At 42.4% G+C, this 20,881-nt stretch overlaps 1 protein-coding gene across 3 annotated transcripts in view; it reads left to right on the top strand.

The window, feature by feature from the left end:
• Positions 1 to 12,260: 12,260 nt before the first annotated feature.
• The window catches only part of TRIO (trio Rho guanine nucleotide exchange factor), a 244,292-nt gene continuing 235,671 nt past the window's right edge, over positions 12,261 to 20,881 (top strand). Inside the window, exon 1 of one of the 3 annotated variants that reach the window (XM_071454097.1) lies at positions 12,261 to 12,552. In XM_071454097.1, coding sequence (XP_071310198.1) covers positions 12,438 to 12,552 — 115 coding nt within the window. In that variant the 5' untranslated portion in view covers positions 12,261 to 12,437. The remainder of the gene's footprint in view (positions 12,553 to 20,881) is intronic. The other 2 variants (XM_071454088.1, XM_071454106.1) reach the window with 2 other exon arrangements.

Below are 20,881 nucleotides of genomic sequence, written 5' to 3'. Positions count from 1 at the left end.
TTTATAACATTCATTCTATAGAAAACATGGATATCAGTTGATTGCATATTCATCCCAGCACTGCAAGCTACCCTTTCTCCCTACTTGTTTTCCCATCCACTTCATAAATTGTCTCAGAAAGTGTGTTACAAAAAGCCTTCCAACAGCTTTCCGAGGCAGTTCTGCATCTTTGCTGATGGTCCTTAGTTTTAGCTGCCAACAAAGTCGTCTACTGGCAACATCTTTGTGAGCAGTTTTGTTTTGTCTATTCATAGTGCTCTGACTGGCCTTGTTCACAAAGCCTCAGTATTAAGAAAAGCAAAATTTCCTTCTTTGAGATGTTTGCAATATTCATTTTTATCACAAGATAGTTTATTATGTGGTCTAATATAATGCAAAAAGCTTATGAAAAGTAAAGATATTAGTCTCTGATGCACTGAAATATTAATATTCTTAGATACATGAAAACATTAATATTTAGGATATAAATATTTTCAGAACATCATTTAGAAACAAAAAAACTTCTGATGAATCAATGCAAAAAACAACATTTCTAAATGTACTACAATGAACAGATATGCCTCATGAATGGATGATGAAAGAGTCAATTCATTTAATCATATATGAAAAGACAGAAAACTAGATTTTAGTCCTGCCAAAGCAATTGCAGTTGGAGAGAACTGATGGCTCAAAGCTAGTACCGAAAAATTGATATAAAAGGAACAAAGGCTTGATTGCTCTTACTTTACTATAAAACTAAGGAATGAGCTTTTTAAAAACCCCCTGTATACAAATCTTCATTAACAAGGATAGGAAATTATTTTTAATGCTTCATTGCTAGCCTTGATATCATAATTAGGGGAAGCCCATAAAAAAGCTCAGCAGATATTTTGAGGTGTTGCTATAAGTATTTCCATCTTTATATGTAACATATAACTTCAAAAACAGAACAGTTCTCTAATAGCAGTTACATTTATGAAATACAACACAAGATATCACAGTGAAAAATGCATGGTGAAGCACAGAAATTGGCAGATGAGAGAAATTATAATCCATGTAGTTAATGTTAGTATAGAGTGAGATGAGTTGACATACATTTTTTTCACCTCAAAAGAATAAAGCCACAGGCTTACTTCCTTGCATGCTATGAAATATGACAAAAGTTAAGCCATTGACTTATAAATAAAGGAATTAATGAGTACACTGCACTGTGATTTTATCATAAAAGTTCATCTGGGTTCTAGTTAGTCCCCAAGTGACACTTGCTGGTCAAAGTATGATCACAGTAGATCTTCCTGTAAAGGTCTTGCAGTCCTAGATCCTTACAGCCTAACATCTTCATTCATAAGAAAGAATTTATTTTTACGGCATGATAGATTTGTCAGACCTGTGCACTATCTTTTGATATTCAACCAACTGAAAAGGGCAGTTTACTCAGAAATTATTAGTCCTCTGTGAACTAAAACTTTAATGAAACTAATTCCACCTACAAGACGGCTGACTGGATTGGCTTCTCTCTTGTACCATAATAATTGTTTTTATACCACATTGCTGTTAGGCCTAATATTTAATTATTACAAAAGCTAGATGTCAGTCCTAGCAAACAGCAGTAGAAATAGACAATAATTCAAAGTAATCAAATTCCAACAACAGACACAAATGGAATACAAGAAAAGGTGACTAAATGCAGTATGTATTTCAGCAAGCTCAAAAAGAATGATTTTTTTTGTAACAAAATGTAAGGGCAGGTTGGGATAGCAGTGGTATTCATTCATGGCTCAGCACAGCCACCAGAGTTTATTATGAATGTTCAAAATGAGCAGAGAGAGCTTGAAGCAACATGTAGCTGAAATAGACCCAGGCAAAGGAAAAATGCTTTTGTAATGAAGTGGTTGTTTGTAATGCAATCTCCACAATGTGATGAAGATATTGAAACTTCACATTTGGCAAGAGAACAAAATTTGGTCCTAATCTTCACTGTATGCTGCAAAGACAAGGCATCACATGAGCGTTGGTACTGCTGTAGTTCCTATGGAAGTCCCTTCTGTAAAACCCTTGCAGCCATTACAAACCAAATCCTTCTTAAAAGTTGTGCAAATTTCCAAATCTATTGGGCAATAGTTTAAGTCTAGGAGAACACCTGAGAAAATAGAATTGGTGAGTGTCATGCAAGAAATACTTCTGTTAGGTGAAAGCAGTAAATCGGAGAGAAAATTAGGCACATAATTAGAAAAGAAAAATTTCAAGACAGTATTTCCAGTATTTCCTGATACCTAATATGAAATCTTTCACTAAGAAGTATTGATAATTTAAATTTTAGCACTTAAATAAAAACTTTAAACATCTCAATTGGGTTTCCATGGCATCCCACATGCTTCTTATCTGACTGCACTATTGCTGTAGATTTACTGTCAAAAAGTCATTGCCCACCTTTGATTGACATGAATGAGACCATTGGTGAAACTTCAAGTCTATACACCAATAACAATGGCAGCAGGAATGACTGGATGTAGTTTTTTACTTGGAAAAGTATTATTTTTGGGTTATTAATTGGAACAAAAGGGGCAGAATCATTTTAGAAAAATGCAAAAAATAGCTTATTTCCTACAGTTATGCTAAGATCCAGAAGTTTGTAGGCATTTCCTGGGAGTCCTGCCAACTGAATACAGCTTCTATCCCACATTATCTGCTCCTCCTCTGTGAGGATTGAGAGGTAAGGATACAACATAAGCCATGCTGAGCACATGATCTGTAAACTTGCTTCATGTACAAACTGAACAACCCTTTATCCCAGAATGAAAGCGTGCACAGATGATGTGTTCAGTCTTGTGTACAAGTATTGGCAAAGGGGCTACAAACCAGAAAGGCTTGGAAGCTGAAGTCCTTCTGCATTTCTGTCTTTAGAAACAGCAGCTGAGACCCTGGAGGGAATGTGGAACACCAAGTGACTCTGTGAGTCCTGAATGGTTTCCCAATGGCTGAACATCTGAGGAAGCAGCTGGCTCCAGCTGGGGTTAACATGCCAATAACAGTATGTGCAGGATACCTTTCAGGGTCAGTATCAAAAACCTACCACTGTTATGCCCAAAGCTTCCACTCCAAGTAGTCTATTCAATTAAATAATTCGACTGCCTGTGAAATCAGCTGCTAAATAGAAAAGAGGAGAAAGCAAGCACATGGAGTGAAATGCAGGCAACAGTTGCTTTTTGCTCAATTAGCTTACCAGTATGATGGGAATAAGTAGGATGAAGGCAAATAAAAGAGGGCTCGTCTTACAATTGAAAAATTGAAGAGTATAGAAAAAAATAAAGCCAGTTTATTTACTGCCCCATATCCATAGAGCAATGCTGCAGCTGCTGCTCTTTTGCCGCTGAAAGCCAAGTGGCTTCCTAGGCGTGGCAAGGAATTTAACTTCCTGATTATGAGCAAAGGAAACACTAGGAAACTTTGTTCCACATTGTTCAGTTCTTTCCCATAGCAGCAACTCCTGGAAGAAGGCAAGGCTGGCAATTCATGATTGTGCACCATCACAAAATTCATTCTAGGACTGAGAAATGTCAGGAATAACACCCGCTAGTGTCTAGCTAATAGCATAATTGACTAGGATGGCAATGTTGGACAATCGGTGCTAAGGAGTGACAAATGCTCACCTAGGATCTGACCCCCCTAAGCAGAGCGTCTGACTCACTGATCAGAATAAATCACGTATAATGTCTAGAGACCACAGGCAGTAGTGAAATATCTACAGGAAGGACATGATAAAAAGACCAAATTGGAGACAGTGCCTTGACAAAACCAAGGCACAGGAGAAATCATTATAAATGTTTATCCCTAGAGATAAATAAACATGTTTGTAAAATGTGGCTTTGATTACTGAGATCATCTCTTGCAGCAGGAGGTGGTGATGGGGGAACCATGCCATGGGTTCCAAATTCCTTGGGAATTTGGAAAGCCTTTTTCTGAGCAAATCTGTTCTTTCCAAGTGAAAAAAAATCCAGGGGATCCATTTGGGAACTCATGCAGTTTAGATACACTGCAGCAGAACAGACTTTACTAGTACCCTCCCTGGCTGAAAATTCTGTATCTTTTGGAAGTGTCTCTTTAGTGAGCTCTCACATGAACCTGGAAAACTCAAGACTCAATTGTAAAAAACACTTGGTTAAAAAACTTACACTCCTCTTTCAAAGCAAAAAGTCAGCATGGATTGAACATATTCTTAGGGAATCACCAACCTATGAAGACTTAAGTCCTATAAAAACAACAAACGTATGAATTGCATGGATTGCTATAAAGCTAGCTCCCTAGCACTGGATGCAAAAGTATTGTAAATATTTTTTTAAATTGTCATTTTTAAATGACTCAAATTAAAATTCAGTTTTATGTATTGAAAAGAAACTATACATTTCTGGTTTGTTTGTTGCATAAGCAATTACTCAAATTTCTTCAATCCCTGTTACAAGATATTGATTGACAGAAGTGATACAGACATAGGCATCCAAGATGCTTTCCAAACTGTGCAACTCTAAACCAGCATACAGATGAAGTTATATGCATAACAAAAAAAAAAGGTACACAAGCAGTGGAACTGATTTAAATGCCCTCTTCTGGGAGATAAGTCTTCAAACAGGGTGCTATTTGTTTTAAGCTTCACTTTTGATTGACTTTTCACTTTGTTTAGGCTCATAAATTAAAATATTCTAATTTACATATGGCTCTTTGTGTTCCCTTATGCCAATTCTTGAACACTATTTTGACATATAATTGTAGGCAAGCCAGTACAATTAACAGATGATTACTGTTAAGGCAGAAGGGTAATTGTCAACTGGACTTAACACTGATTTGATACTGAGTGAAGAGTTTTCTCATAAATCAAAGGCTTGGTAAAAGCAAGCAACATAATGTAAGGCTGTCTGCTGATCTATTGGCAATCACTGGTGTAATAGCTTAGCTTAATTGGTGACCTATTTTTCTGAGTTTCCATCATGATGATACAAGACAGTGGTCTTTGTTTAAAGATACATATGGTACATTTTTTCTGTACATATTTTCTTTCCTGTGGACATGCTATTGCTTTTTTGATATGAAGGGCAGAGACTGTTCTGGCACAAGCTGTCTGTATATCATGATCAAATAAGGTACCACTAATGCCTCCAATGCATAAAATGTCCTCAAGCTTGAATACTCTCCAGTAGGAATTACACACACACATATTGTTGATAGCATAAGTGTGATAGGGGCCCACCTTGCTGTTGGCAACCTTTTATTCTATTGCATCCCCTGAACAGGAGCAAGAAACAGGCAGATCCATGGAGAATGCCAGGCATGATATAGAAGCTTTCTTTTGAGGCTTAACATCGTTTGTACACAGAGGGATTTGGCTGTATGGAACATTCAGAACAATGAGAATAATGGGACATGGCACAAGCCACTGAGTAGGTTGTACCATTCAGGTGCTTAGCTTACAGAGCTGAAACTAGGGAAGCAAGAATCTGGAAGGTTAGGAAGGAAATATGTACAACATTAAGCTTTTTACACTTTCTGTAGTGTAAGGAAAAACTTTGTCATAGCTTTTGCTTTAAATCTAGTCATGCTGTCTTCATTTTTTCAGTTGATCTGGATTATTGGAGCCCAATTTAGCTTAAACTGAAAAAGACTTCAAACTGGATTAACACGTGAGACAGTAAAAGGTGAAATTCAGCAATAAAAAGAAAATGCTGAATTTTTCTCTTGAGTTTTTTCCTGAAATGCTCTTAAAGCTAAAGAAAGATGGAGAAGATGTATTCAACGAGTCATCAATTACACTGAAGTCAACTCTTGTCATCAGTCTCCTTACCCAGGGAAAATAAAATCCCATCCCTCTTCTTTATTTATCTGGAACCATACCTTATCAAAATCTCGTCTTCAAAAATTCAGGGATGACAAAGTAAAATGATCAAGAATACGTAATCTGATCTGTTGTGGAGTGAGGAGCACACTGCAGAATGTCTAAAGGAAAGTCATGCCACCTGGTGAATAACTGATTGAAAACGAGGAATTAATCACTCATACAGGCTTTAGCATGCATTGTCCTACTGTTATGATTTCTGGATTTGTTCCTTCCAGGATGAGATCTTGTAATGTATGTGCACCTTGCTTTCAGTCAGGCACACTAAGTTCAATTCTTTCAGAAAGCCTCTGAGGCACTGCACTCATTTCTGCCTGGAAAATTTTGGACAAAAAGGAAAGTATTCTTTGAAAGTCCAGTATGACTGCCAATGTTAATGATAGCGATAGAAAATCTGAAATTGGGGTATGCATGTGTGTGTGCATTTACATGTTTGCATACTTCCTGGTGGAGAGAACAAGCGTGTCTGAAAACCTGAGTAGAAGAGGCAATAGGATGACCTTTCTGAGATTCAGTTGAGTGGTTCAGCCACCATAAATTGCACAATGATGTGGAATTATGTGTGTCTAAGCATAAACATTAAAACCAACCCTTCCTCAGGGTGAAGGTAGTGAACAGATGGTGTATAGACCACCAATAGTCTATAGAACATCAGGCGTCTGGTATAATTTCTACATGTAAGTGTCCTTGACATTGACAAGTCAGTACATGCCACATAGCAGAACTGGGAACTGGATTTTTATAGAGATAGCACATCATCGAAATGGTGAGAATTTTAAAAAACAGTTTGGTTATAAATAAAATCAGGATGGTTAGTATTTTTGGTAAGCGATATGCAAAAACACACATCTTGGTCTGTAAGCTATTAAAAACCTGCTTGATTCTTTGCTAAGATTTGACAGTCATGACCACATAAGTAGTAAAACTTTATTTGTAGTTACCATCAAATACTGTCCCTTTGTTTTGACTTAGGTGTACTAAGCCTCTCCTTACAGGTGCTCAGAGTGTTTGTGAAATGTTGTCCTAGGGAGGACTGGCAGTGCTGCTTTAAGATTATAAGGACATGTAAGAATCACAGAATCATAGAATGGTTTGGTTTTAAAGGGACCCTAAAGTTCCAATCCCCTCCCATGCACAGGGACACCTTCCATCAGACCATGTTGCTCAGAGCTCCACCAAGCTGACCCTAAACACTTCCAGGGATGGGGTATCAAAAACTTCCATGGGCAGCCTGTTTCAGTGTCTCACCATCCTTACAGTAAAGAATTCCTTCCTCATATCTAATCTAAATCTATTCTTGTTGAAGTTTGAAACCATTCCCCTTTGTCCTGTCACTCTGTGCTCCTGTAAAAAGTTTCTCTCCATCTTTCTTGTGGGCTTCTTTCAGGTATTGGAAGGCCCCATTTAGGTTATGTGAAGCCTTTTCCAGGCTGAACAAACACAACTCTCTCAGTCTTTTCTCATAGGAGAGGTGATCCATCCGTCTAATAATCTTCGTGTCCCTCCTCTAGACTCATTCCAACAGGCCATGTCCTTCTTGTGCTGGGACCTCAGATCTGGATGCAGCACTGCAGGTGGGGTCTCACCAGAGCAGAGCAGAGCAGAGCAGAGCAGAGGGGCAGAATCCCCTCCCTCACCCTGCTGCCCACAGTGCTTTGGATGCAGCCCAGGACACAGCTGGATTTCTGGGCTGTGAGTGCCCATGGCTGGGTCATATCCAGCCTCACCAGCACCCCCAAGTCCTTCTGGGCAGGGATGCTCTGGATCTGTTCATCCTCCAGCCTGGGTTGATACTGACCAGCAGCACCTTGTACTTGGTCTTGCTAAAACTCATGAGATTACCATGGGCTCACTTCTCAAATTTGTACGTGTTAGGTTGTACCAAGGAAAGTATGGAGAAAATATTTTCAATTAGACTGACAATACTTTACACAGGTGATAGGTACATCATCTGCTAAAAAAAAAAAAAACAACCAGTTTTGCAAAAAAATAGAAAAAATTATGAATAAACAAAGATCCAAAAGCTGCCAGAACTCATACAATGAAATGAGAACTTAATTTTGTAGGATAGGGAAGTAGAACACATAAGCTTAATACTGATCAAGAAAACTTTTTAAAAAGACTTGGATGCTTCTGTGGAAAAAAGGGCAATAATAATGATAACGGTTGGAAAATGCCTCAATGCCTGTCTACAGATAGAAGAGATACACCATGTGCTTTGAGAACAATTTGAAATTGACGAATGTTGCTATAACGCAAACGCCATTTAGATCAGAAACCAGATAGCAACTCCAAGGTGGTGCACATTAATAACTCTTGATTGCTTTCCTTAACTGCTGCAAACTTGAAAGAAGCCTTATCATCTTAAAAGCACAGTAGCACCTGATATGGCCTTCTCTATTACTTACTGTGTTTATAACTTGTTTTATAGATTCAAGTCCCCCAAAACCCTGCTGCAGAAAAATAAGGGTTGCAAGAAACAGTTCTTAGAGGCTGGCTGGGGTGAAGTCCATGTGCATTTTCCCTTGCAGTGTTTTCCATGTGGAAGCCTTGTCCCCACACTACCCTCTATGTTCTGTGTTTTTGTTTACAAAATGAATAGTGAAGCTTGTAAAACAGCTACAAGAAGAGAACTCCATTGTAAAAATCTAGTTTCTGGCTGGGTTTTGTAGTTGTTTTGCATTTTTGATTTTTTCATAATTGAAGTCTCTTTTTCCATGACTCTTTTTCTAAGACAACTCCGATTGATGGCCCCAAGTCAATACCATGTTCTGTGTCCTAGTTTGTCCAAACTAGTGAGTTTCTAGTTTATTTCTCAAAAGCTTGTAAACATGAGTGATTTTTAAATCAAGCTTGCCCTGCTTTCATTAATGTCTTATAGAAATGGGGGAATCTTTGTTGTTTTCTTGATCAAGTGAGCAGCAAATACTGCAGGAAAAGAACTCAAGAAATATCAAGTCTGCAAATTCCTTTAGGGATGAAATATGAAGTGACATGTGACACTTCTCAGCCTGGATACACAAGACTGGGCTCTGGGCAAGCTTCTTCCCTCATAAGACACCTCTTTGACAGGAATAAAGTTTTTTTGTTTGGCATTCTGATTTTGGAGTGACCATTCAACCACAGTTAAGACACAACACAAGTAAAAATAAAGGGCATTCAAATTCTCTTTAGGCATTTATTTTATTGGGGTATAAATACTTTTTAACAATATGCTTACATAAAATTAAATGCTTTATATACATATATAAAAGTACAGAAATTAAGCACAGAACTTGAACATCATTAATATTTAAAACTCTTAGTGTACAATCTAAAACTCTAACTTGAATCTGTGCCTTAACACTATTGGTATTTCACAGGTCATATTTACTGCTAAAGTATGTTTTACACCACAAATATTTTTTCCATTTCTGCAATTTCCATTGCAATTGGTGCAAAAACACTTGCAGGTTGACAAAAACTGAGATAAGCAATGCAGGAGTTGAGGAGAATATGGCTATTCCCTAATGACAGGCTTTCAAATTCGCACAAATTTCTAATGTGGGACATTCTCCATATAGACAATTCATACCTGGTTTGTTTTTGTTTGAAGCCTAAAATGACCAAGAAGAACCAGACACAGAAACTTAATTTCCTAATGTCAAAATATTAAATCTGGTATTTGATACTTAAGGTGCATAACTGTGAATTAAATCCTTGTTTTATTAGAGTGTTAAGTAACTTTGTCATAATGTAATTTTCCTGTATTTGCCTCTTTGTTTTCACTAACCCTTCAATAAATATTGCATCCTGAACATTAGCATGAACCCTATGTATTACTATAATCTTACGAATCGTGCAAAGGATATGGGCATTTTTGGCTCTTGAAGGATTTTCTGTAAGGGCCACCTTCGTTGCTGATTACAACTTCTCAACCACTCGCACAGTGATGAAAGGCTCCGTACTGGGGGACATCTATCAGGGCATCCATGTCCCAAGAAAAAAGCAAACCCAGCATCTCTTGCAATTCAGCAGATGGAGGGGACAAAGGAAGGGACAAACTTGAGTCATATATCCTTCAAAAGTGTTCAAGTTAACCTTGCCTTTTTAGTGCCCACTTAGAATTTGTACAGTGTGCTGGAACAGCACCTAACTGGAAATGGAAAGTCAGAGTGTTCAACAACTGATGAAAAGCCTTCTAAAGCTTTTTCCAGAGTTGCACAGCATATTGATGTCTTTTTTCAAATTTGGAAAACAAGTAATCTCAAGCACTTCTTGCCCTCTAGTCACTGAAAGCTGGAATGATGGATTCCTGTTCTTTTCTTTACTAATTACATTAACACTTTCCATGCACTTACCCAATTTTCTCATATTCTTATGCAGTTGTTTTTTTTTTTTTTTTTTTTTTTCTGGGCAGATATACAATATCCTATTCCCACCCCTAGGTCAACTCACTGCTTGCTAGGGAACAGCAGCATTTGTTCCATTCATACTTTTTGCTAAGTGGATGGTGTCAGTTAGAAAGAAATTAATGTTGAAACCATTTCTGCCAGTGGGATGCTAATTTGGAACTCCTTCCTGTGTCTGCTGACTGAAAGAAAAACATTAAAAAAATCTTTTCAGTCAAACAAATCTCTTCTCTCTAAGAGAAATTAGGGCAGGCATGGCTGCACAAAAGCTTTTCATATAACTTCAGATAAATACAAACCTTGGAAACCATGCAGATGACTTCCTCATCATCTGACTGATAAACTAACAGAACCTGCCAGGATTCCCATAGGACTCAGGGGAAGGACATGAAGCTGTGCCAAGGGAGGTTTAGATTGGGCATTAGGAAAAGGTTCCCAGAGGCTGGTTGGGCACCGGAACTTCCCCAGGGAAGTGTTCATAACCCACAGCCTGCTGGAGTTGAAGAAGTGTTTGGAAATGTTCTCAGGCACATGTGGGATTCTCGGGGTGGTCCTGTGCAGGATCCTAGCATGATCCTTGTGACTCACTTCCAACTCAGGATATTCTATGATTCTACAAACCACACTTCTCTTGAATTTACCTTCTTTTTAACACTTACCAAAGGCTCAAGAGTTTAATTCTTGAAGCTGTACTTCTGCATTTCAAGTGTGCTAACGATTTACTATTTACCACAAGCATTTGAGATATGTTACTCAAATTCATCAATCTGTACAACCTCTATGATTCCTGCTCTGACACCCTTTCCTCAACGTTACTTGGACACAAACTTATACTGCCTTAACATGAGGAGCAGGATGGTGGTGGGGCACATCATAACCTCCCTATCGTGAGCTGTTTGCTTATTTGATATTAATTGAACCAGTCCACAGCATTAAATCTTTTGAAGCGTCCCCGTGATAACAGAAGAAAAAATATCCACAATACAGACAGCAACGTAACGGGTGCCCTTTAAAGGCACCTTTTTAAAGAAATCTAGCACCCCTTTTCCCCTGTGCCTTCCAGAGGCAAGCCAGGCTTCTTCCGACCTCGGGCAGGGGTCTCTTCCCGAGCCCGGTCCCTCGGAGGCCGGCGGCCCCTGGCGCCCGGGGAGCGGCAGGCAGGAGCACGGGGCACACGCCGCTTCCCACGCTCCCGCCACTCGCCCCCGCTCCCGGGGCGGACTGGATTTGCTTAGGTTTTTGGGGTTTTTTTCGGACCTCCACTCCGACCTCCGCACACCGGCGAGCTGGCAGTAGGGCGAAGGCCAGCTGGAGCGCCTAAAAAAATCCCCAACCAAACAAAAAGAAACCCCAAACTCGAACAACAAACGCGCAGCTCCCAGCGGGCGGTCGCGCCGCCGGGAAGCCCCGGCCGCCGCGGCCCAGCCACGGGGCGCGGGCCCGGCGGGAGCGCTGACGTGCTGCGCCGCCCGGCCCCGCCCCATCCCGACCGGTGCCGGACGCAGCCGGAGACTCCCGAGCTCCCCCCACTCCCGGCTCCACCGCCCTTGTTCCTCGGGCGGGGACTCGCTTCCTTTCCCGACTCCCCCTTCCTACTCTCCTCCCCTCCTCCTCCCAGTCAAGATGGAGGACGGTGGTTGCTGCGGCCACTGGCACCGCGGTGGCTAGGGCAGCTGCTGCTCCTCCGGATCGCTCCTCGCTCCTTCTTAAAAAAAAAAAAAAAAAAAAAAAAAAAAGAGAAAAGGAAAAAAAAAAGGTTGGAAACGTTCCTTTTTTTTCTCCGCCCACTGGCTGCTCACTGCGCGGACCGCTGGTCCTTCCCATGCCGTCGTCGTCGTCGTCGCCCTCCTCCTCCTCCTTCTCCTCCTCCTCCTCCCGCGATTGTCTGCGCTCCGGCTGCCGCCCGCCCGCCCGCCCGGACGCCCTGCATGCACACGCCGCCTCCTAGGTGGCTGCGGGGGGTGGGCGCTCCCGGAGCTGCCATTCCGCACATACCTTCATGTCCCTGCGCTCGCTGCGGCCGCCCGCCGCCGCCCCGCATCGCTCGCCCGCTCCGGCTGCCGCCCTGACGGCCGCTCCCGCCCGGAGGTGAAGCCGGGATCCGCGGAGGGGGCGGCGGGGTCGGCGGCAGGTCTCGCCCGGTGGAGTCACCGCCGCCGGCACACGCAGCAACAGCAGCAGCCATGAGCAGCGCCGCTACCGCCACCTCCGCCGCCACCACGGCCGGCAGCGGCGCGGGGGAAGGGGCCGAGGAGGCGGCCAAGGACTCGGCGGACATCGCGGCGTTCTTCCGATCCGGTGAGTGCGCTCTTGTCCTGGGGGAACGGGGAAGAAGGGCCGGCGGCGAGACCGCGGCTGGAGGTAGAGGCGAAAGGTGGCCCTGGGGAGGCGACGTCTTCCCCCTGGAGCCGGGAAAGGAGGAGAGGGCAGCCGGCTTTGTCAGGTGGCCTCGGGGAAGGCTCGCCCGCCTCTTGCCGCCGGGGCTGCCTCGGCACTGCCCGTCTGTTCCTCGGGGAGGCGGCGGGGAAGAGAGCCGAGCCGCCCCGTCCTGTGCCGGGGACAGCGGGGCTTAGGCACAGCAACTCGCGGGCGGGACGCCACCCTCGCCGGCAGAACCGAGGCGTGAAAACGGGGGCGGCGGCGGCGCGGCTCGGCCGGGAGGGTGCGGGGCTGCTGCCGCCCCGGGGCGGTGTCGCCGGTGACAGGTGCGATTCTGCCTCCCGTGCCGGCCTGGCAGCAGGCGCGTCACCGGGGCCGGGCGGCACCACCCAGCGCCAGGTGGACCCGAGCCCCCCGAAAATGTCCCGTCGGGGGTTGCGGTGCGGGAGGGGGGTGGAGGAGCCGCTCCGATCCGGGAAGCCCAGGGTGTCGGAGGGGCGGAAAGGGTGAGCGGGGCTGCGGGGAGCCGGGTGCGCCCGCTGGGCCCCCCGGGGAGGCCGGTGAGCAGGCAAGGATGACACCGCTATAAAAGGCAGCGCTCCTCCGGTGCTGTGCTGCTGGGTGGCGGCACAGGGCAGGGATGGAAGAAGCGGCGTGGAAAGTGGATGTTCTAAGGAGAACCGAAAGAGGCAGACAAAAAGCGAAGCCCATGTTAAGGGGGTGTCGCTGCCTCGGCTGAGGCGGGGAAGCAGCGGCTCTCGGGCGCTGCCGGGCTGGGAAGCCGGGCTCGGCGCGGAGAATCGGCAGGGGAAGGGGGGGAGCCTGTTGACAGGCTGCCGGGATGAAAAAAAATGGTGGCTTGCCTTCTCCCTCGGTGTTTACTCTCGGCACGCAGCCGGGCGGGGAGGACGGCTGCGCCCGCCGCCGAGACACTGTGCCCCGGGGGATAGCGGCGGGGAGGGCAGGACTGCCCGGGCCGCACGGACCGCCGGCGGCGGGGACGGAGCCCTGCCGGCAGCCTGGGCGGTGGCGGGGACGGAGCCTCCCCCCGGTGCCGGCTGCCCTCCCCCGGGCGGCGGCGGCTCCTCCCCTCCGTCCGCTTCGCCGGCGGCTCCGCGCCCCCCGGGGCACCCCCCGGCCATCGCTCCGGGCGGAGCGGCCCGGCCGGGCCGGGCTGGGCTGGGCACTTACTCCTTTTGGATGCCTAAAAAGGAGCGGCGAGCAAGGGAAATGCAGACTCACCGCAGGAAAGATGAGGGGGTTGGCCCATTTCGTGTGTAAAAAATAATGATGGCAGTAGTAATAATAGTAGTAAAAGCTGTGTTCACTGGGTTTTTAAGGAAAGTCCGCGAGGGAAGTGGGAAACGGCGTAATCAGTGCTACTTGTGGTCGGTGGTGCTGCTCAGTGTGCTTGGTTTCATGAGGATGAAGAAGGAGGTGTGATTTGTGGCAGGCATCCTTGAAGCAGGGCTGGGAGCTGCGTTTGCATAGATGGATAGAGGGTCCGAACAGGGGGCTATGTCCCCTCTGGAAGGCTTGATGCTCCCGGGGCAGCCTGCTTCACAGGAAAGCCATTGAGTGTGAAACTCCGTGTCAGGATGCTGGCCTTGGTGGGTTTTATCGTGGAAAAAGGACTGACTTTTATCGTTCCCAGGAAAAAATCCCAATTATAGCAAAATGACAAATTATAACAGTAGGCTTACACACAGTAGTCTGCCTGGTGTAGTTACAAATGGGTGCTTGTGTAGTAATCTTGCAGTTTTGGAAGACCCTGCCAGCTGTATTAATAATCAACTTCCACATTTATGTGTGGGTTGAGGGATGCTACAGCTGGTAAGCTCGTAAGTGGTGCAGTGATGACTTCTGATGCTGATAACTTCGGATAACAGGGAAGTTGCACTGAGCTCAGTCTTGCAGCATCTGAAAATCTTAAAGCAATAGAAGGACGTGCTTATCAAAAAACTCTTAGAGCAGATTTAACGACTGGCATTCTCATTTCCATATTTACATGTGAAGGTTATCTGGTCCAGCCTGGGCTCTAACATACACTGGAAAATGTTCTGGCATCTCCTGTGGGTGTTTGGCATTGAGAAGAGCTCTTTGAATTCCGCCTCTGTGCATGATCCACTCTTCTATAAGGAGAGGGTCTATTAAGAGATCTCCGGTGCTTCCCTTTGTTTGAACAACAGGCACTTTTTTTTTTCAGTGGAGCACAAAGGCACAGAGATCAATGAAGAAGGAAAAAACTTTGTTTGGTGCACTTAGGTGCAGACAAAATATTTTTCTCTTTACAGAATTTACAATGACAAATGCTTCCTCTTTCCTGTCACATGCAGAGAATATTAGCAAAGCTCTAGCTGTTACTTAAAAAGAAAATGAGTAAAAATGTTGCAGTGTTTTCCAGGAGGAAAAAAAATAACCCCAACAACAAAAAGCCTGCCTAAACAATCAGTTCTAATCTTGGGTTGGTTAAATTGGTCAGTTGAGCTGCCAAGTGGGGTTATTGGCTTTCCTCCTGTCCTTTTGTAAGACTAAGCTTGAAGTAGAATTAAAGTAGCCTGAAGAATGGAGTTTCATTATTTGGAAGATTTTGTTAGGATATTGAACAGCAGCTAGGTTCACATCACTTGAAATGTGCACATTTCCAGTTTTCACTTTGGTTATGTAAATGTAAACTCACTCTTGTGTTGTTGGGGAAATAAAGTTGTAGTTGAAATGTGAGGAAAGCAGCTGAACTGGAAGTGAGGTGGTGGTAGTAGGAGCATATAAAGACTGTGTGTCTTGGATGTAAACGAGGAATCCCTTTATTGGAACAGGAAGAAATTCAAGCAGCTTACTTTCTGTTACATATTTGGTATATAAATATCATTATTTGGAGTTGAAAAGGAAAGAGTACTTTGTTAGGTCTGTCCCCTTTATGGCAGGACTAATAGTAAAAGAAGCAGAGTTGAGGGCCAGGGATAGTGATTACATTTTGAAGGAGAAAACACAGTGGTTGTAGGAGGTGCCTTTCTGTCCTATATATAAGTTAGAGATTAGAAATGACTGTGTAAACTGACAGAAGGATACGTTTTGAACTATAAATGTATAGACAATTATCCCTTTTTTGAATTAAAAAAGTGCACTGTTGTGACTTGAAAGAACTGGTAAAATATCTTGGAATTATGAAAAAAGACTGTTAGCATACAAAACCCCAGTAGCACAGAGTCTAAGTGGCTGTGTAGAGTGGTGTTAGTACATGTGTTAAGTATACAAGATCTATTTTTTATGAAAAGTTATTAAGATAAAACTTTTCAAGATATGTTCTAAGTTCAACCTAAAATTCTGTGTATCTGAAAGGTCTGAAAACAGCTGACATGAGCAAAGTTGAATTTGAGGGAGTGCCATCAAGTCATGGTTTACAGGGCAGTAACCATACAGAGGTTTTGTTTGGTTGTTGTTGGTTTAATCTTCATCTTTGCAGCTGTGAGTCCTCAATACTTTGGTAAGGGGACTCAACTTACATCTTCAGGATGCAAGAATGAGGGCTGTCTGTTAAGTTTAATGTTATTGTAAGAGTGTTTTTACAAACTAAAGTATTTTTGCTAGTTGAAGTTCGTGAATTTAGTTTTTAGGCATAAAGAACAAAACATTTTTCATCCAAGTAAAAGACAAATGTTGATGTTGGTCAAACTTTTAGTAATTAAATTTACCCTTCTGGTATGATGGACATGAATACAAAAGGTTGCAGAGAAAAAGGCTTGTAAGCACTTCAGTCAGCCCTTGGCTAGACAGTGTAGGGAGTGCCTTTGTAAATTACTCTGATAAGTCTTCATGGAAAAAAAAAACCAAAACAACTGACTGATAATTCTTCACAGTTATGAGATGAAAGTGGATGCAATTATTTCCTGCATGATACATTTTTTATGAGTGGCCTCTACAAACTGCAGTAACTTCATTCATATATGGACAAACAATACAGTTTTCAAAGCCGTTGAGGAGATTAGTGTTGTCACCACCTGTTTATGTGAACACCTGCCACATGCCTGGAAGGAACACAGTTTGCATACTGAGCAACGGGAAGGGTTGGGGGAACAGAAGTGTTTGAAAAACAAAGGAAAAACAAGGAGCTCCAAAAGTCTTGTCATTAAGGTGAATAACTGTCCAGGCTTTGTCAGGTCAAATCTGAACATAATTGTTAATTGTACTTCATCCCTTGATACTGGAAACAAGAAAGTGGAGGATTCTCCATCTAAAACCTAATCTACACAGGTAGCAGCATTCCTCTCTCAGGAGAAGGAGTAAGTCTGAGATGAATGTGGGTCTGGAGGAAGTGGTTGTTCAAGTAGAGAGTTCAGTGTGCCACCTCTCTCAAGGTGAAGTTAGAGAACAGGCTGGTAGCCAGAAGAGCTTTAAATAGCACCTAGTTCTAATGTTATACACTTAGTGTATCCTGCTTGTGCATGTGTTTCTTAATGTAAGCTTAATGATAAGAGAATTTAAAACTTTGGTTTAAGATATGTGTTTTTAGGTACCAAAATGAACATGTGAGTATTTTAGGAAAACAGAATGCTGAGATTTGTTGTGGTTGTGGACATTTGAAGACTTCTGCAAGTGCCAGTAACTTGAGACTTCAATCAGTCTGGGTTCCACTAAGTCTTCCTATAGCAGATAGGCTGATAGCTGCTTGTATAGTTGAGACCTTAGAAGAAGTATTAATGAGTGTCATGAAAATATGATTGATTTTCTTATTTTTCATTTAAATAGTGATCTTGTTGTTTGCTTAGTTTTCATGAAAATCACTTAATACTGTAAAGATAAAAGCCAGCATTTAGGAATGTGTTGTTTCAAGTTTACAAGGAGGACTTATGTTTTATTTCTTCCTGGTTATATTGCTTTATCTACTGTTGCCTTGCTTGCTTTATATTGTATCCTGTGTGATAGTGGCTGAGATAGTTGACTGCATGTAGTAGACAGCATTAAAAATGCTATCATAGTAGGGAAAGGAGGCAGGGTTGGAAAGGTTACATGGTAAAGAAAAGGCAAGCATATTATTAAAAAGAGCATGTTTTTTCAAGAATACTACTAATAAAAACAGACTATCATTTAGATCATGGGCAAACTAGCTTTCAAGGTAGGCATCAAATGTGAAAAACAAGCCAAGTTTCTGTCTGAAAACCATGAAGCAGAACACACCATCTATAAAGTTAGGATAGGTGAATCTTCTTAGGAAGGCACTATCTCCTGGTGATGTGTACTAGCTAACTTACAGAGAAGGTAGTCAGAGTTGTTGCTGCTTACTTGGCATTCCAGTTGGAGCAGCTACAGAGTTGTTACGAGTGTCCAAGAGAAATAATCTACTAGTGAAGCCAAAAGTGAAGTTTTGCCAGGGAGCACTGGTGGTAGCCCACATGGCAGCTCCCTGCTGTCCTCTGCAAGTACTGGTTCTTGGCCCTGTGGCTGTCAGGAGCTGAGGCGCGTTTTAAGAATTGGTGGGCGTGCAGAGGATGTAAAGTATGAACCAAGTTGTCCATTCTTTCATGTGACCTAGTGTGATGACAGCATTTGTATTGAATAAATCAACGCAACAAAAATTCACAGTGTTGTGTAAACTTTTCAAGAATCTGTTACCTTGTGCTTTGAGTTGCATTAGTAAATGAGAAGGTTGCAGCAGTATTGCTGTCATTAATGCTGGTTGACCTGAGCTGAAGAAGTGGGCTCTTTTGTGGAATTTTGATCCAATTCCAGAAGTATCCATTTTAGTAAGATGGTTGAAGCAGAGTGGTGTGTGTGTGTGTAAATGATATTTTGAAAAATACCATAGAAAAATGCCACAACTTGATAGTTTGTGATGAGCATATGCAGAGCAAAAATAACTACAGAAACAATGAAGTTACAATGGAGAAGTTAGGCTGGGAAATAGCATTGTTGAATTGACATTCCTTGGAACAATGAAGATGAGGATAGAGAGCTTCAGTGTGAAATGCAGCAGCTGTTGTGCAATTTGGCCTAGTGTGAAACAGCCAAGCTTCTCTTCGGATAGACAAGGATAGATCAAGTTAGAGGTTAGGTTGTGTTTGAAACAGCTGGAGGCAGAAGTCATGAATATTTCTAAGAGAGGACAGAGGACAATTACTGGTAACATCTTTGATAGCTGCCAGTTGATAAACTAAATGCACATTTGGAGTGGAAGGTGAATGGGAGTTAGAGAAAAGCCAGGTCCATTCTTGGAAGGAGTACATTTGAGCTGGCATCAAGTGCTCATGTGCCCAGAAAGGAGCTGACAGAAATAGGAAGAGACTTGGTAGAGCTGAGGCTTTCATCAGTTGCAGAGCTCAGTCACTGTGTAGAAGATGGGTAGTAATGTTTCTTATACAAGTGGTGTGTCCCACAGCAACCTGACAGAAACAGGTGTGAATTTCAACCTAAAATATCACGTGACTTCCAAAAGCTTTTGCATGTAAAATCACTATCTAGGTAAGTAAAATCTAGAGAAAGACGGGAAAGACTTTCCTTACCCAAAATATACAGAGAAAATATTAATGTTTCTCTACTCCTTTTCAATTGAAAATAAAAACTAAAGTAATTCTAGTGTCAAAAAATGCTTAGGTGCAGGCTGCTAGGTCAGTTTAATAGGGTGAAACTGCGTAGTGATTTTTGGTCTGCATCTTGAAGAAGGAGGTAAAATTACTGAAATAGCTATTCATGGTCAGCAAAAGTGTTAAAATAGTAAAGACACATTGAAATTTTGGAAATGCAGCGGCGATTGAAGGAAAGTGGGTAATAATTTTAAAGAGAACAGGGGAAACAATTTTTTTCTGCTTGATATTGGTAATAACCAAATTTGATATTAAAAAAAATGAGGTAAAAAACCCCATGAAAGTCATAGCACGCTATTTTAATTTAATGACTAAGATGGTTACATCTATTTGTTGTTTTCATGAAGAAATTTGCCTGATTTGGAGAAGGATCTTTGTTTAACTTAACATTTTCATTTTTCTTGGTGCGGTAAAATCAAAAAGTAGACTACTGGTGAAGTAATACTGATGATCTGCAAAGCTGAGTCATATTCCTTCAGGAAGGATACTGCTGTTTTGAGAAAACAGATCACTTACCCAGTAGTGAGGAGGAGGAATTGAAATGACAGGGAACAACTCAAGTGCTTTTAGCAGTAGACACTACAGTACATTAAAGCATCTGATTTTCAGCCTCTAGAGTAGGTTGTTGTATGGATACACAAAGAGGGGGGTCATAAATGGGTTGTGTCCACAAAGTTTCACAAAACAGTCTGAGTGACAAGACTGTGCTTTAAAGATACAAAGCCTGTTCTAGTGGTTTCTCTGCCAAATAGCTGCTCTAAGTCATCTGAAATAGCCTAATTGTGCATTTGTTTAAAAAATAAGGTTGTTTTTCAAGGCTGTTGAGTGGAGTCTTCTGAAATCATTTAGTCAAATTTGTTTAATCTCCTCTGCTACTGCCTTGCATAAGTGGCAGTAGCACTGTTTAATATACACAACTGCAAATATGTTACAGGTTTTCCTACTGAGCAGTACTGAACTGTGTCTCTTGCTGGTATTCTGAATATGGTGTTTTGTAATCTGGACCTTACTGAAGAACTGAAATAGGCATTGGTGTTTTATAATTATGGTGAGAAGATAAAGCAATCTTTACAGGGAGATGAGAATTTTTTTTTTTTTTCTCTCAGGGCCCAAGATGCTGAGGAAGCAAGATGGCAAGTATAGGGAGAAAAGTGTGGACTTCCAGCATTCAAAATATGTCAGGGATTTGCTTTATGTTTTATACTATAGGTGTAGTACAGTGTGCTTGGATAATTCCCACAAATCTGTGCAGGAGTCAGGACAATGTTATTGGTGTGTGTAATAGTCTGACACGAGTCTGAGATTCAGGAAGGTTTGTTTTGCTAGTGTGCATGAGGATACATGTGTGCGTGTAAATACTGTCAAACTAAATAGTCCATGGGGCTTCAAAAACTTGAGTTTGCATGACAAATCTCTTTGTTAAAAAGTTGGAGAAGGTATTCTGGGCAGCAGGCACTGAACAGGGCTATTGTGAGTAATCCCAATGCGTTCTAGTCATCTGTGAAACTACCCGGAGCTTAATTACTCATGTTTTCTTGTAGTCTTAGTGTGTGTATGAGCAGTAATAGTTATTCCTGAGGTGTCTGCAGACTGTGTAAACAACCAGTAGTGATTTTTGTGGTTAGATTTGTACATGACTGCTTAGCAATTAGAGTCTGAGGATCCAGGTT

The sequence above is a fragment of the Agelaius tricolor genome, unplaced genomic scaffold (assembly GCF_023055355.1).
Source record: "Agelaius tricolor isolate 1412-34295 unplaced genomic scaffold, bAgeTri1.0.p SCAF_2, whole genome shotgun sequence".
Taxonomy (NCBI): Eukaryota; Metazoa; Chordata; class Aves; order Passeriformes; family Icteridae; genus Agelaius; species Agelaius tricolor.
This window is presented reverse-complemented; position numbering and strand designations above follow the sequence as displayed.